Source organism: Ictidomys tridecemlineatus, chromosome 11 (genome assembly GCF_052094955.1).
Source record: "Ictidomys tridecemlineatus isolate mIctTri1 chromosome 11, mIctTri1.hap1, whole genome shotgun sequence".
Lineage (NCBI taxonomy): Eukaryota > Metazoa > Chordata > Mammalia > Rodentia > Sciuridae > Ictidomys > Ictidomys tridecemlineatus.
Window position 1 is genome coordinate 50,504,880 of NC_135487.1, and position 17,104 is coordinate 50,521,983.

The 17,104-nt window shown below is 35.5% G+C and overlaps 1 protein-coding gene and 1 non-coding gene across 7 annotated transcripts in view; both read left to right on the top strand.

Annotated features, from left to right (window-relative positions):
• Raver2 (ribonucleoprotein, PTB binding 2) overlaps positions 1 to 17,104 on the top strand; it is an 89,200-nt gene that overhangs the window by 8,954 nt on the left and 63,142 nt on the right. For all 6 annotated transcript variants that reach the window (XM_078026410.1, XM_078026412.1, XM_078026407.1 and 3 more), the window contains exon 2: positions 16,000 to 16,066. In XM_078026410.1, coding sequence (XP_077882536.1) covers positions 16,000 to 16,066 — 67 coding nt within the window. The remainder of the gene's footprint in view (positions 1 to 15,999; positions 16,067 to 17,104) is intronic.
• Positions 5,730 to 5,833, top strand: LOC120891139 (U6 spliceosomal RNA). Its single transcript, XR_005735559.1, has one exon. It is a non-coding gene; the product is annotated as a U6 spliceosomal RNA (small nuclear RNA).

The following is a 17,104-nucleotide window of genomic DNA, read 5'->3' on the forward strand; positions in this document are numbered from 1 at the left end:
GAACTTAAAATATTCACTTTTTTGACTTCAAACTTCAGTTTCTTCAAATCACTAGTTCTTAGTACATGACTCCAAGTTTCCTGATCTTTTCAGTTATTTTTCTCTGAACATACACCATCATCCTTTTGTCATTACATTTTCTAAAACATGTGGTAGTCTTCATTGAGTTCTCCCAGCCTGAATAAACTTCTTTTTCCTTTGGATGTCTATATTTGCAGTAATAGCTCAGTTTTTTTGTGTGCCTACCATTGCCAGGCATTGTGTTTAGAGCATTGTTTACATTTAATCTTCATTTTAAACCTACAAATCAGAATTTCTTCTCCAGATAGGGAAACAGATGCAGAATTAATATTAAGGAAGTACCCCAGATCATTTGGCTAATAAGTGGTAGACTGGAGGGCTAATGTTTGTTTGATTCCAAAGCTCATATTCTTATCTCACACTGTATTATACTATAATTCCTCCCTGCACACACTGTATTCTAAGCATTACAAAGGGCAAGGATCATGTCCTATTTACCTTTGTATCACCAATGTTTAACCTAGAACCTGATACATGTTGCAAGGGAAATATAGAACAGAAGAGGACTACTCACCTACTTTGTTCTGAAGTGCTACACTCCTGTTAATATGTCTGACACACATATGGCAAGCTCTTAGGTTTGATTTGTTGGATGAATAAATTTTGAAGTGTAAGACTATGTTAGCGTTTTAGACAATTCACTTGTAATTATGCTATCATTCAACTGTCTGTCTTATGTGCATGTTGAAAGTATAAACCCTCTCTCTGAAAAAATTGCATGTAACTTCAGGGGGTTATGGATCTCTTGTGGCCTATCTTGATCTCACCACAGAACTGTAGACCCTAGGTTGAAAAATGTTGTTGTTGTTGCAGATCAGCATGATTCTGATCTTGTCTTTGGAACATCACCTGATCCAGAGCTGCTTATTGAGAAGTGTCTTCATCAGAAATTTCTGTGGGCCACATTTATGCATAGGTGGGGTGATTCTCCATCTGGGCAGGAATGCAAATAAGGTTCCTTGGCTTTGTTTTTTGTTTGTTTGTTTGTTTGTTTGTTTTTAAGTCCATTGTCAAACACTTCATGTTAGAGATCAAAGCTTATTGCTCTCTGGTCATGCAGTAATCCATGACTGACCCTTTAGAAACTGCACCTGGCACAGAGTGGATGCTCAATAAAATTTTCTCTTAACAAGTTTTCAAGGAGTTACAGTGTAGTATTTCCCCATTCACACTTGTTAAAATTCAGAGATTGGTACAAAGATGTTTCTCTTTAAAACATCATGAACAGTATTTATTGTATAATTTAGTGTTTTTCTCAATGAGTATTTCTTGCTAAAAAAAAAAAAAGTTTGCCTGTTGTTAGATTTTATTTATGCAACTTATTGAAAGCCCTTAAACTTATTTTCTGGGTACTTTATGCTTAACTTTGTGTTTATTTAGTATCATTGTCTTTAGATTTGTAAACTTCTTTTCCTCTTTGCATTTTCTTTGTGTCTTGAGAACTTACTGCTAGATGTGTGTTACCACCTGAATGCCAAAATAGCATTAGAATTCACTGAACCTGTATTTGTACTTGCCTTTACTGTCTCTCTTTTTCCTGCCCCCCCCTCTATCCTACCCTACCCCCCTGCCCTGGAAAGTTGGGTTTTATGTCTCTCTCAACTCATTGCGCTGATTATCTGCTTTTAGTTCCCAGACTGCCTTTATTTCCTGGACTTTGGATCTTCTACTACTTTACTAGTTTAACTACACTCTATTGATTCCAAATTAGTTTCTATTTCTCCGATTTTATATTTTCTAAGTTTTTTGCAACCTGTACTACACTAAAAGTGATGGCAATAAAAACATGTGCATGGAAATTTTAAAATTTTGAAATAATCTGAAACTTAGAAAAATGGTATGTACTGCACATTCTCTTTCCTTTAATCATTTGAGAATACTATCATTACTCATGTTGATGCTTAAATTGTTTTAAATTTGGGCAGTAGGAACCTCTTTAAGCTTGTTCCTGTGTCTTTTTGTGTTGTTGTTACTGGGACTAAACCTATGGGGCACTTAACCACTGAACCACGTTCTCAGCCCTTTTTATTTTTGATTTTGAGACAAGGTCTCACTGAGTTGCTTAGGGCCCAGCCAAGTTGCTTGAGAAGGGAAATCGCATGGAAATGGAAGGCGATCCTCAGGGTTATACAAAATGATACATAAGAGGAAAGGAGGGGTAAGACAAGATAATACAAATGGAAGAAATGATTTACAGTAGAAGGGGTAGAGAGAGAAAAGGGGAGGGGAGGGAAGGGGAGGGGGGATAGTAGAGAATAGGACAGACAGCAGAATACATCAGACACTAGAAAGGCAATATGTCAATCAATGGAAGGGTAACTGATGTGATACAGCAATCTGTATACGGGGTAAAATTGGGAGTTCATAACCCGCTTGAATCAAACTGTGAAATATGATGTATTAAGAACTATGTAATGTTTTGAACGACCAACAATAAAAAAAAAATTGTAGAGGGATGGGGTGGGGATGTATCTCAGTGATAGAGCCCTTGCCTAGCATGGGGTAAGGCCCTGGGTTCTATCCCCAGCACCATTAAAAAAAAGTATGGAAGGAGAAAGAAATGAAGGGTTGGTGTTTAATGGGTACAAGTGTCCATTTTGTAATATGAAAACTGTCTCGTGAAGTGACAAGTTGTATAACAGTGACAGATGTATAACAATGTGAATGTACTTAATGTCATTGTACACTTAATAATACTTAAATGGTAAAAAAAAAAAAAAGTTGCTTAGGCAGACTTTGAACTTGTGATCCTCCTGCCTTGGTCTACTGAGCTGCTAAGATTATAGGATTATACCACCATGCTCAGCTCCTGTGTCTTCTTTGAAAATAAGTTGTTATTTCTGAAACACTTGAGATTTACAGAAAAAGTTGCAAAGATAGTTCCTAGATTTACCATATATCCTTTACCTAATTTATCCTAATGTTATATCTTGTATAAAACCTAGGTACATTAGTCAAATTAAGAAATTTACTTTGGTATTTGTTATTATTATTAACTGAACAATAGACTATTTGTATTTGTATTTATTTATTTTTTAGTTGTAGTTGGACACAATACCTTTATTTATTTATATGTGGTGCTGAGGATCGTACCCAGTGCCTCACATGTACAAAGCAAGCACTCTACCACTGAGCCACGACCCCAGCCCCAACTATTTGTATTTTATTAGTTTTTTCACTTATGTCCTTTTTCTGTTCCAGGATCCAATAGAGGATGCCATGTTTCTTTTAATCACTTTGTCTCCTTAAGCCTCCATTCAATGACAGTTTTTCCTTCTTTTCATGACCTTGCAGTTTGGATCAGTAATATTTTAGAATGTCATCATGCTGTTTTTCTAATGATTTTCTTTTTTTTATTAGTTGTTCAAAACATTACATAGCTCTTGACATATCATATTTCATACATTTGATTCAAGTGTCTAATGATTTTCTGAGATAATACAGTGCCTGATTTCTTTTAGGGGAAAATACTACTGAGAAGCCAAGATCTGTGGAATCTAGATTTCTCATTGCCATTAGGTCTCAATGGGGCAGTTCATTTTGATAGAGCAGCTATAAATGTGTGTATGTGCATACACACACACATACATTTATACCTATCTGTCTATTGAAAATAATAAGTTCACCCTCACATCAAATTACAGTGGGCAGAGAAGGATGTAGCTTGGTAGTAGAGTACTTGCTTAGGATGCACAAGGCCCTAGATTTGATCCCCAGCACCACAAAAGAAGAAAGCAATCCAACACCGTGCCGTTCATTCTGTATGGCTTCATTCTGTTCCCTATCTGTAACTCCTTTCTCTTACACAAATTTGATGTTCATTATCCTTGATCAGGCCCCTTTTATGTATTCAGTTTCCCATCACTCCTGCAAATGCCTGCCTCCTCTCCATATTCACCTCCTGCTCAGAGTCATCCTGCCTGTGTGAGGACCTCCTCACTTCTAATACTCTATGCAAGCTTCCTTCATGTGTAGATGCCTTCCAAACCCTGCTGGAGCTTCGAAACCTGACTTATTAAGATAGCTTGTGTCAAGTACATGTAGGGTATAGTAAAAGATATCTAGCAGTAGTAGTATCAGTTGTGCCAGGATTCTAAAAACGGTCCCTACAGATATTCTGTCCTAATCCAAAGGACTGTAACTGTGGTAGGGTATTACATGTGCCGTTGTTATGTTACATGGTAAAAATGAATTGTTGCTGATCTAGTTAAGGTCGCTAATCTGATTTAGGGTTAGTCAAAAGTGACATTACTAGCTGGGTGTGGTGACCACTCCTGTAATCCCAGAGGGTCTGGAGGCTGAGGCAAGAGTTGCTTCAGTCTAAGTCAGATATCCAGGCAGGCTCTACTGGGTTGCTTAGGCAGACTTTGAACTTGTGATCTTCTTGCCTTGGCCTACTGAGCCAGCCTTAGCAACTTAGCAAGTATGTAAGCAACCTAGTAAGATCCTGTTTCAAAATAAGAAATAAAAAGGGCTGGGGATGTGGCTCAGTGGTTATCAATCCCTGGTACAAAAAATAAAATGAAAAGACATTACTAGGTATGACTAGTCTAATCACATGAGTCCTATAAAAGTAGTGCTTACTCAGGCTGGTAGCAAAAGGAGATGTCAGAGAGAATTGAAGCTTAGGAAAGATATGATTCAGGAGAGCTGTTTTTGAAGTTGGAGTATCTACCACAAGGATTTAGAGTAATCTGTAGTTGCTGGAGTGATCCCTAGCTGACAGGCTGCAAGAAAATAGAGATTTCAGTTCTTCAATCACAAGGACCTCTAATGAATGGAAGGGGATAAGGGATTCTTCCTCAGAGCCTCCAAATAAGAGCCTAGCTTGCGTCGGTCTTGGGAAATCCTAAAGAGAACCCAGTAGAGCCTGCCTGGATATCTGACTTAAAGAATTATGAGATAATAAATAGTTGTCATTTTAAGCAGCTTAATGTGTGGTCTTTGTTCACAGAAATACAAAATGAATACAGTAATACGTGGAGGTAACACTTGAAAGGAAATTATTTTACACATTAATGAAAAAGGGATTGTGATTTATGTGTGGTTATTCTTTGGAACAGAAGACTATCTAAATCTAACTCCTAGAGATTAAAGTCCTCTTCCTCATAGGAAAAACTCATAGATAGATTATGTAATGCTAATTAATTTTATGTATGTTTTTTTCCAGAAATGAGTTATGTATTAGGTAACTATCAAATATGTGTTCATATTTTCTTCTGAGCACTTTAAAAATATATTGGTTTACATTAAGACTAGAAAATAATCTCAGGAAAAATGGAGTTGATGAAGACAATCTGTAGAGACAAATATGTATGCATTTAATAAATAGCAAAGGGCTGCTATTGGCAAACAGTGCTGGGTCTTGGAGATCTGTTTACACACTAAGCAGAGACATGATATTTACTGTTGTTAAGTCCACAATGTCATGAAGATACAGGTATACAAATAGTTAAAATATGAATGGTAGAGGATGGGGAGGTAAAATATGCTATGGAAACACAAGGAAAAGATCTAACCAGACCTGACAGTCTCCTTGGAGAAACTCCTCTGAGACCATAGGAGAAAGAATGTAGCTAGGAGAAGAAAGAGGAAGACAGGTGTAGAATCACCATGGTCCTAGGAACAAAGATGTACAAGCCCTGGGCTCGCTTTGGCATCGCATGTAACTGTAATTGGAATGATACAGAGAAGATTAGCATGGCCCCTCTGCAAGGATGACATGCATATTTGTGAATTATTCCTTCTTTTTAGTAGCTAGGGAAAAAAAACTGGGGATTTGTTGAATACATTTTTGATTGAATGTAGTGTGTGTGTGTATGTAATGTGTGATTTTGAAAATAAACAGCAAGGATGGTGGGGGAAAAAGGAGGTGTACCGAGTCCTGAAGACAAGAAAAAAATTAGGCCATTGTGGCTGAGGCACAGGGCTTGAGAGGGAAAGTGGTAAAACTTAAGGCTGGCACATTAAGCAGAGCCAGATAATTAAAAATTTATAGGCCATATTAGGGAGTTGGGATTTTATTTTAAGGGAAATGAGGAGCCACTGAAATATTTAAATGAGGGAGTGATGCAGTCAGATGTCTAGCTGTCAAAAAGAAGTTATGTTGCTTTTGTTCTCATCTCCAAGGAATTTGCATGGTAGGCATTCCAAACTTTGTTTTTGCTGTATCCCATTCTAAGGTTAGGAGTTCAGCGATGCAGTGAGATACAGGAATGTGATAGGAATGACTATTTTGTGGACTTTATTTTCATAACAGTGATAGCTGAGAAACAATGTAGTCTAGGAGTTCATCATGTTTGCTCTGAATTCTGTTGGCCTGGGTTGAACCCCAGCTCCATCACATGCTGTTTGAACAAGTCCCCTAATTTCTCGAGGCCTCAATGTCCTCGTCTTTAAAATTAGAGCAATAAAATCCAGCTTGTAGAATTGCTAGGATTAAATGAGATAATGTCTATAAAGTGCAAGGGATAAGACAATCAATCAGTACATTACCATTATTTCTCTGCTAATAACAATGTTGAAAGTTTATTAATTTTTTTAGGCCAAATCAAAATGTTCTTCTGGCAAAAAAAAAAAAAAAAAAAGTGGATCTTCAAATGAACTTTCCAGCAAAACAACTTCCCTGAAAGCAGTTAAAAATTTAGCCAAGTTAAAATTGATGCCGTGTCTACTCAGCTAATATCATGAAATGTAGTATATGATAGGCCCTGTGTTGAGTCCCCAAAATTTATTTTCTGGTACAGTTCAAAGCAAAAAAAAAAAAATGCAGTTCTAAATGCGTTTCAAAGCAAAAAATAAGAGCTTAGGAATGAAGTTTGAATAAGAATTTGGAGATTATTGGCATGAAGATGGGATTTTGGTTATTTCAATATATGCAGAAAAAGCATTAGACAAAATTGAATACCTATTTATAATTAAAAACCCATAGCAAGGAAACCCCCTCAACTTAAAGATTATCTAGAAAAATCCAAATTAATCACATTCATTGGCAAAATATTGACATCTTTCTCTGAGATTAGAAAAAATACTGGGATCATGACTAGTTAATATCCTACTGGAAATGCTAACTATAGCACAATACAGCTAAAAACATCTAAAGATCCAAAACATGCCTGTAATCCCACTCTGGAGGCTGAGGTTGGAGGATCTCAAGTTTACAGCCAGCCTCTGCAAAAGTGAGGCACTGAGCAACTCAGTGAGACCATGTCTTTAAGTAAAATACAAAATATGGCAGGGGATATGGCTCAGTGGCTGAGTGACCCTGAGATCAATCCCCAGAATAAATAAATAAATAAATATGCAAAATGTCTATTTACAGACATAACTGCATATATAGAAAATACTTGACAACCTATCAGAATTCCTTAAGTTTAGAAAGAACTGATATATGCAAGGTCAGTATGTAAATATCAATGATACTTTTTATGTACTTATGTTGTTATTTTTTATGTACTATCAATTGCTAAAAATTAAAATCTATTGCATTTTTAAATCAATGTAAATTAATATCAAAAATATGAAATACAGGGGCTGGGGTTGTGGCTCAGTGGTAGAGCGCTCGCCTAGCATGCATGAGGCACTGGGTTTGATCCTCAGCACCACATAAAGGTAAAATAAAGATATTATGTCCACCTAAAACTAAAAAATAAATATTTAAAAAGTTAAAAAAATATGAAATGCAATACAAGAAATCTAGTAAAAGAAATGTAAAATCTCTATACTGAAGACCATAAATATTTTAGAGAAGAATTTAAGATGCAAATAAATAGAAGAGCATTCTGTAATTAAGAATTGGAAGACTCAATTTTTAGATGTCACTTCTCAATTTGATCTTTAGTGTCAGTGCAGTACCATTCAAAATCCTAGTAATTTTTTAAAATTTTATTTTATTTGTTGTTATTTTTATGTTGTGCTGGGGGTCGAACCCAGTGCCTCACGCATGCTAGGCAAGTGCTCTACCACTGAGCCACAACCCCAACCCCATAGTAGGTTTTTTTTAATGGAAAACTAATAAACTGGTTCTAAAATTTATATAGAATTGCAAAGGACTTAGAATAGCTAAGATAATTTTGAAGGAAAAAAGTTGAAAGACACAATGAGATTTCAAAACTCACTTAAAAGTATAGTAATTTATAGAGTGTGATATTGGTACAAGGACACACAGACCAGTGGAATACACTAGAGAGTCCAGAAATTAACCCACATGCAACACAGCAGTTCAGCAAGGATAAGAAAGGCCTTTCCTATAATGATGCTGGAGCAGTTAGATAATCATATGCCAAAAGTTGATTCCCTATCTAAAACCATTTAGAAAAGGTTTTAAAGATGAATCATCACCCAAATGTAAATGCTAATAGGAAAGTCAGTAGAATTGAATTGGATAAAACTTTCCAATGTTCATATAGGAATACACCACCAGTGAAACTCCACATCATGTACAACCAAAAGAAGGGGATCCTAATTAGAATAAGTTATACTCCATGTATATGTATGTGTAATATGTCAAAATACACTCTGACATCATGTATATCTAAAAAGAGCAAATCTTTAAAATTGAAACAAAATAAAAACCAGAAAAGAATATACACTTTCCAGAAGAACAATAATGTTATGACTTTGAGTAGGTAAAGATTTCTAAACAGGACCCAAAAAGCATTCATCAGAAAAGAAAATATGGTAGACTGGATAGGGAAAAGATTGAAACAAACATTTTCCACACAAAAAGGGTATATCCAAATGGCCAGTAAATAAATGGAAAGTTCCATAACATTATTACCCATCAAGGAAAAGGCAGTAAGACCATAGTTAGACACACGTGCATTCCCACCAGAATGGGTCAAAGTAAAATAACGGATGATACCAGGTAGGATGTGGAGCAATAGGAAATCAGGTTCTGCTGGAGCACGTGTAATTGTTTCATAATTTTCAGAAAACCCGTATAATTTATATTAAGGATAAACAAATACAATATTAGTTTAAAAAAAGACAAACCTGAGTCTGGCTAAATAATAGAGAAAAGAGGCTTATTTTGACTCATAGTTCTGATCCAAGTTTGAGACCCAGTGTGATGATGGCCTTCTTGCTGGCAAAGTCCTAAGGCAGCACAGGACATCACATGGAGATTGGGAGCATTCATGCATATCCTCTGGTCTCTCTTCTATAAAGCCACCAATATTTAGACATTAGGGTTCTACCCTGATGACTTTATCTGGTCCTCTTCACTTCCCAAAGGCCTTACCTCTAAAAATCTTTGCCAGATTAAGTTTTCATCCTCTTAATCCTCACGATGAGGATTAACTCCAACAAACCATATTCAAACTGCAGCATATATCTACCATATAATTTAACAATTCTATGTATATTTTACTCAAACTTAATTCCTGATTTTATTTTGAATAGTCCCAAACTAGAAGCAACATCAATAGAGCGGGTATTTGATTTATGGGATATCACAAAGCTATGTCACTTAAGATGGTATGATATTAGCACAGGAAAGACAGAATTTCTAATGGGACAGAAGCAAGAGGCAAACAGATTCATGTGTACCTGAGAACTTGATATTTGAGAGAGACAGCTTTGCTGATCATCGAGGAAAGAATTATGGCTTGATGGTTGTCAACATGGGGAAAAAATAAAATTAATTTCCATATGGAGAAGAAAAAAATCCTATCTAACACTATATGAAAACTAATTCCAAACTGACTAAATGCTGAAATGTGAGAAAAAAAAATCAAAACTCTTGGGAAACAAAAGAAAATATCTTTTTCTATAGGAAGGACTTCTTAAGGCACAAAACCTACAAATTTAAGGGAATAGAGTGATAAATGAAAAACGTCACCAGAAGTCCTCACAAATAAATAGAATGACAGACCACATAGTAGGACAGTACAGTTATAATTCCATTAATTATAAAGAATGAGTATTCAGGTGTTTTAAAAATTTTTTCAAGGAGGGGGAAAAAGACAAGCAGAAAAACTGGTAATAGTGATAAGTAAATGTTTTTAGAAGATGAAATAAAGAATTGGCAAATAAATATGAAAAGATGCCTGTATCACTTGGGGTTAGAAACAAAAGCGATAGGATATACACACAGTAAAATATGTGTGTGTAAAGATTTATTTTAAAGAAATGGTTCACATGATTGTGGGGGCTAGCCAGTCCAAGATCTGTAGGGAGTATTTGGTTTAGTTTTTTGTTGTTTGTTTTCTGGGAATTGAACTTGGGGGCACTCTTCTACTGAGCTACATCCGCACCCTGTTTTATTTTTTATTTAAAGACAGTCTCACTATGTCGCTAAATGTCTGGCCGAGTTGCTGAGGCTGGCCTCGAACTTATGATTCTCTTGCCTCAGCCTCCCCAGTCACAGGGATTACAGGAATCCACTACTGGACCTAGCTTCTGTAGTCTTAAGGCAGAATTTCTATGCCAGGAAACATTAGTTTTGATCTTATAGCCTTTAACTGATTGCATGAGGCCCTACCCACCTTACCTACAGCAATCTCTCCTTTACTTAAATCAGATGGTTGTAAATATTCAACTGTATGTGAAAAATAATTTCATAGCAACATCTAGATTGGTGTTTGATTAAATAACTGGATACTGTAGTTAAATTGGCACATTAAACTAACCATTACAATGTCCTACCTTATTAATCAGGATACGCATTAAGACACAGTAAGACATAATTTTATATACACTAAATTAACAAAGCTTTAGTATCTGACCAAGCATTGAAAGAATATGAATCACCAAGGCTTTTATATTTGTATGTGTGTGATGAGAATGTAAACTGCCATGCTATTCTGGAAAACAAGTTTTCAATTTCTTTTAAAGTGAGTCATTTGCAGGCATTCAGTCCAAGAATTTTGCTCCTCGAAAACCTTTTGTGTATGAATGCCAGGAGATAAGTAATATTTACAAGAATGCGACAGAGTTTTATTTTAAAAAATGGTGAAGCAAAACAAATATTCATTGAAAGAAAAATGGAGACATAAGTCGTACTAGAGGTATTGAACGAAATATAGAACTGTTGTGAATAAATGAGTGACAGCCACATGAAATGTGAGTGAATGTTAGCAACAAAGATTGATTATAAAAATCAAGGCACAGAAGATTAAAAAGGATAATACCATTTTTTATAAAGCTCAAAAATAAGTAATACAAAACAGTATATTGTTTGGGAATCCATATCTACATAAAATACACTCCTGTGTAAGGGGGGAAGCAGAGATATGGGATTGGAAGGGGGATACAACCGTGGTACCCATGTTCCCATCCTCTGGCTTCTAGATCTTGAGTTACTGGATATCTGTTTCATTATTATGTCTCATAATTTTGCATTTCAGATAATCTTTTTAAATTATCAAGTTACTTAAATTTTTTAAACAAAATTAACAAAAATATCAGTTGCCTTCTTCAAATGCAAAGCAGTGGGGTTTAAAAGTAGTGTACTTTAATGTATGAAAGCCTTGTTCTAATAATAAAAACAAAGTGTGTGAAGGGCTGAGATGACAATGCGATTCAGGTTTCTAGCTAAGGCCAACTTTCATTTAGGAAGAAGGACAGGTCAGCTATAACAATGGTTAACTTTTAGGGGGATGGGGGTGTCATTGAAAGAAAACATTGTACATGAGCAAAACTTTTTGTTTAACTTCAGGGAGTGGTGGTGAATCCTCTCTGGAAATATATTACTAAAACTAATGTCAATTTTGTTGAACTTCTCTTGTTCTAAGAAATTCATAAATGATATTGCTGGTCAGAGGACAAAGAGTTTTTTTTATCAAAGGAACTACTTTAAAATTAGTTTGTAAAATGATAGAAATGTCATAAAGCCAGATCAGTTATAGGGAGCTATAATTGTAGTCCTTTCAGTTCTTTGTGGCAGAGCACAGTAGAATGCTGGCAAATGGTTTTTAGGACTCTCTTTCAGGTTTTAAGTTTTTAATTTGGCCAACTTACCAGGGCTCAAATTGAGGGGTGACCCACTTTTGCCTGGGTCAAAACAACCAGGGCATGGAGAGAAAAAGTAATTGTTTTTTTTTTTCTTTGTAGGAAGCTTTGCAAATTTTCTCAGTTGGCAAATTCTGTATCCCTCATCTGATGCCTAGAAAAGCTATGATTAAAAATTTTGAATGGTTTCAAAATAAAATTTCTAAGTTCCAAAATATGTCTTTGAATATTGAAGCTTTCTCTTAAGTAATTCTCTTAGCTAAATGAGTAGCATAACATGTCATTTGTTTATAGAAACATGATAATATGAAGAGCAGTATCATGTTTTCTTTATCTCACACTTGACAGCTGTTCACCAGTGAAAAGAAGATTAGATTCTGTGTGACTAAAAGAATACACTGGATCCCTTCAAACAAAACCTTCTGCATAAAGTATTAGTCTGTTGGCAAGATGTATTATGTTATGCTACTGAGAAGTTATGTTTTTCTTAATGAAGAATACACTGTGTGTTTTGTAAGTCCAAGAAAACATTGATGCATACAAGATAAGAAGTTACCATAGTAATAAAATAATCTGCATATTGATTATAGTACCATATGCATCAGCAAACAATATTTTAAAAATTGATACATGTACACATTTTAAAACATTTCTAATTCAACGTATTAATAAGCATTACTAAATAATCCTCTTTAATTTTCACATGATAGGTGATTTTTTTAAATCCAGCTTTATATTTTTATTCTTTTTAAATTAATTTTAATTAGGTATATGTTATACTTTTATCCTTTGCCTATTATATCACTCTTCTTTTCCTCTTTCACTGGGTTAAAAAGAAAAAATATTTCTGAACTTGTAACTGTCCTCTTATTTTCCTCTTCTATGCTATTCTTAAGATTATTTTTTTATGAGAGTTACTCTTATAATTAAATGACTATTTTTTTTTTTGGAAGAGTTAAATGTTTTTTAAACCAAGCTTTACATTATACGTCCACCTACAGTCTGTAAGCAAACGCAGTACACATGTTAGTAAATGGGCAGCAGATCAGAACCAGTGGAAAAACCAAAGTCCCCTTTGCATACTGGTACCTCGCCCCAACACCCCCCCACAGGCTGTGCTGGAGTTAAGGGTGAAATGAAAGAACCAGAGAGTTAGTTCCGTGCCATCCCGAGGGTGAGTGTCAAGACAGTCATCTATCAGTTCCACACCAGATGGGGTGGACCACAGCAAGGCAACCGGGAAGTTTTTACATTCACAGATGGGCTGAAATAGTACAAATTAATTTCCTAATCTCAGTGTCTTCCTCCACATCACCATCAGTAGTAAGAAGTGTGAATTAAAATAAAGGATGGACCACAAGTGGTTACAAAAATAAATGAGTCATACAGTAGTAAACATCTATAATTAGCAGAGCATAAACTTATAAAATTTACCTTTTCTCATAAAGTGCAGATTATCATAAGTATGTTTGAGAGGTACAGTCAGCAGAATTCAAAGTGGTAAGAGGGGATTTTTTTGGTACCAGGGAATGAACTAAGGGGTGCTTAACCACTGAGCCACATCCCCAGCCCCATTTTTAAAAAATTTTTATTTTGTTCTATATGACAACAGAATGCATTACAATTCATATTACACATATAGAGCACAATTTTTCATATCTCTGGTTGTACACAGAGTCATAGTATTTGTGTCTTCATAATGCACTTACGGTAATGACATCCATCTCATTCTACAGTCTTTCTCACCCCAAGCCCCCAGCCTTCCCCTCACTCACCTTTGCCCTATCTAGAGTTTATCTAATCCTCCCATGCCACACACCCCTCCCCAACCACATTATGAATCAGCATCCTTAAATCAGAAAAAAACTTTTGGCATTTTTTGTGGGGGATTGGCTAGCTTCACTTAGCATTATATTCTCCAACTCCATCCATTTACCTGCAAATGCCATGATTTTATTCTCTTCGAATGCTGAATAATATTCCATTGTGTATATACACCACATTTTCTTTATCCATTCATCTACTGCAGCCCTTTTTATGTATTTTATTTAGAGACAGGGTCTTGCTAAGTTGCTCAGGGCCTTGCTAAGTGCTGAAGCTGGCTTTGAACTCAAGATCCTCCTGCCTCGGCCTCCCACGCTGCTGGGATTACAGGCATGTGCCTCAATACTCAGCTTCAGTAAGAGAGGATTTGGAAAGAAAAACCATTCAGGGTCAAAACCCAGAGGAGAAGGCTGAATGCAGATGGGAAAACACAAAATCCCAATTCCTCCCAACACATAATTCTGTTTAGTAAACACCACAGTTAGTTCACAGCCCTTTTTATATCTTAAGAAGTAACTCTTGTTATCTATGTACAAACTTTAAAAAAAAAAGATTCATCAGAAGACCCCAAAATTGATCTAACTGTGGCACTGAAACTGCTGAAACCTGTGGCTCTGTGTGTGCTTTCATGTACTTCTGTGAATGAGGCTTAAAAAGGCTGCAGAAATGTTTTAGATAGCTTTTAGAATTCCCACAAAAATCAATTCTACAATCATTTCATTTACAGAAGAACAAAAGAAAGAAGGGGAAAAAACCCTCAAACCAGGGTTGGGGGGTGGACAAATATCTCACAAAGTAACTAAAAATAATTGTTTCTGTAACTGTAGTTGGTAGTGTGCTATTTTTCAAGTTTACACTGGAAAGAGTAAGACAACATGCCACAGAGGGCTAGAGGGGGCCCCTGCAGCCCGACCGTGATGAATCTCCGTTCCCCAAGTTGCGACTGTATGACTTCAGCCACTTGATTTCCCTCTACTCTGCTTCTCAGATTTTTAATTAAAGAAACAAATTCAGTGCCTTATACCTAATGAAAGCTAAATAAGTTTTAACTGTAATAATATCAGTAATAAGAATCATTGTTACTGAATTAAGGATTTAGGTTATGTACTTATACAAACACCTGTGTATTTTTAGTCATTATATAGAATAGGTTGGTTGTAACTCTTCAGTGTAGGGACTGAACCCACTATCCTCCTGCCTCAGTCTTTTGAGCTGCTGGGATTACTTGTGTGTGCCACCACCCGGCTTCCAATGTGGGGTCTAAACGTCCACCTATGTGATAGTCTTAATTCCTTTGAATTTGTTATATATTATGAACAAAAATCTTTAAGGCCATATATCAATTCAAATACATGTACTTTAATATATATTTGCCTGTTTTAAGTAAAGCAATACAGGTAATATATAAATACAGAAAATAAAGTTCCTGTATGCAAGTACTATTAGCTGCCCAGGAGAAATATATCAAAACTACATACTGTACTTCAATGGTTGTTATTTGATTTATAACAAGGAATTTCTAATTTAAAAATCTACAAGTGGTTTATTACAAGAAATGCTATGTATATTTATTCTGTATGTTCATACTACAAAAATTTGCAGGTGTATTGTTAAAACCTCTGTATGTAGTATACATAAATAGAAAGAAATATAATGTTCATTTCCATAAGAGGGATAAAGTTAGGACTATTGTTAGCATCAAGAAGAATGAGGTCACATTCTATGGAAATTGTTCTTCATGAAAGAACATGTGAACTGGAATTTCAAAGTATGCATGTGATTTTAGACAAAGTTAGTGAACTTTAGTGATTTGTTTACCCCATGCTAGATCAAGGCATAAGTATAAGCAGAAATACAGAATGAAGACAGTGCCTCATACACTCATGAGACCATAAATGTACCATTTGAACAGGAACATGGCTATGTGGAGGGGTTGCACTGGGGGATATATATTTGGATGCTCAGGCTAGTGCCATATCTTTTGGGCCTTCCCTGTCTTTAATTTAAATAAGTACTAGGGAGAATTCATAAAAGTTTTTTTTGGGGGGCGGGGGTGGGTAGGCTAGTCAAGCTACATTAGCCACTAACTGCATTTGGGTGCTTATTGAATTCATGGTTTGTTTGTTTGTTTTTCTTTTTCAGGAAGTTCATGATTTGTTAAAAGATTATGAGTTAAAGTACTGTTATGTGGACAGAAATAAACGAACAGGTAAGATTTCGGGGTCGGGAGATATGCATGCTAGAACCCTGATACAGATCTATTGAATTATTTCAGATTTTAAAAATAACAGTGAAAAAGAACATTGCATATAAAGATGAAATCCTGTTTCTATTATGCTCAATTCTATACCTCCGTCTCTCCTCACCTGTGGGCAAGCACTCAAGAATTAGATACCTACTTTTCAATTTGTGCATTACATTGTGGTAGTCAGTAGAGCTGTTCACAGGTGGTTCTTTTTCTTCTGGGTATGAGATAAGATAGTATTTACCTGTCCCTCTTTGAAGGTCAAAATGGAAATGCAATTTGCATTTTGATAAATACAATGAGTGAAAATGGCATGTATGCCTTCTAGGTAGAAGGCTTCAGAGCCACCATGTGATTCACTGCTTGCCCATCCCACTTCCAAGTTATTGGGAAAGGTCATAGAACTTTTTCAACCCAAGTCCCAGTGTGGCTTTAATGAGCAAAGCCCTTTTTTTTTTTTTTTGTAAACCTTCACATGGGACATGCAACATGAGCAAATATAAAACCTTTTGTTATACCATTGAGATTATGAACCTGTTATCACAGTATCTTGTTTAATACATGTAATTTTACTATATCTAGACACAATTAATGATTATTGTTCTTTTTTTAACTTTACATAAATGGTATTCTAAATGTTTTATTTGGCATTTTGCTTTTTTTGGTTTTTTTTACTCAACATTGCTTTTCAGATCTTTCCATGTTGATACATATAACTCTATAGTTCATTGATTTAAACTGCTACATATTGTCACATGAATTTATCACAGTTGATGTATATCCATTTCTGATAGGCTTTGAGTATTACAAACAATGTTGCAATACCTGTTTCTAGTGTGCATTGCAACTGTTTCTCTACACTTAAAGTGCTGTGTGGTAGGTTTCACAAAATTTTAGTGTCTCCAGATATTGACAAAAGGATTAAAGATAACAGTCTTCCAGCTCATGGGGACAGGAGAAGTGTTGTCACCAGCCAGAATGATACACTGCATAATTCATGCA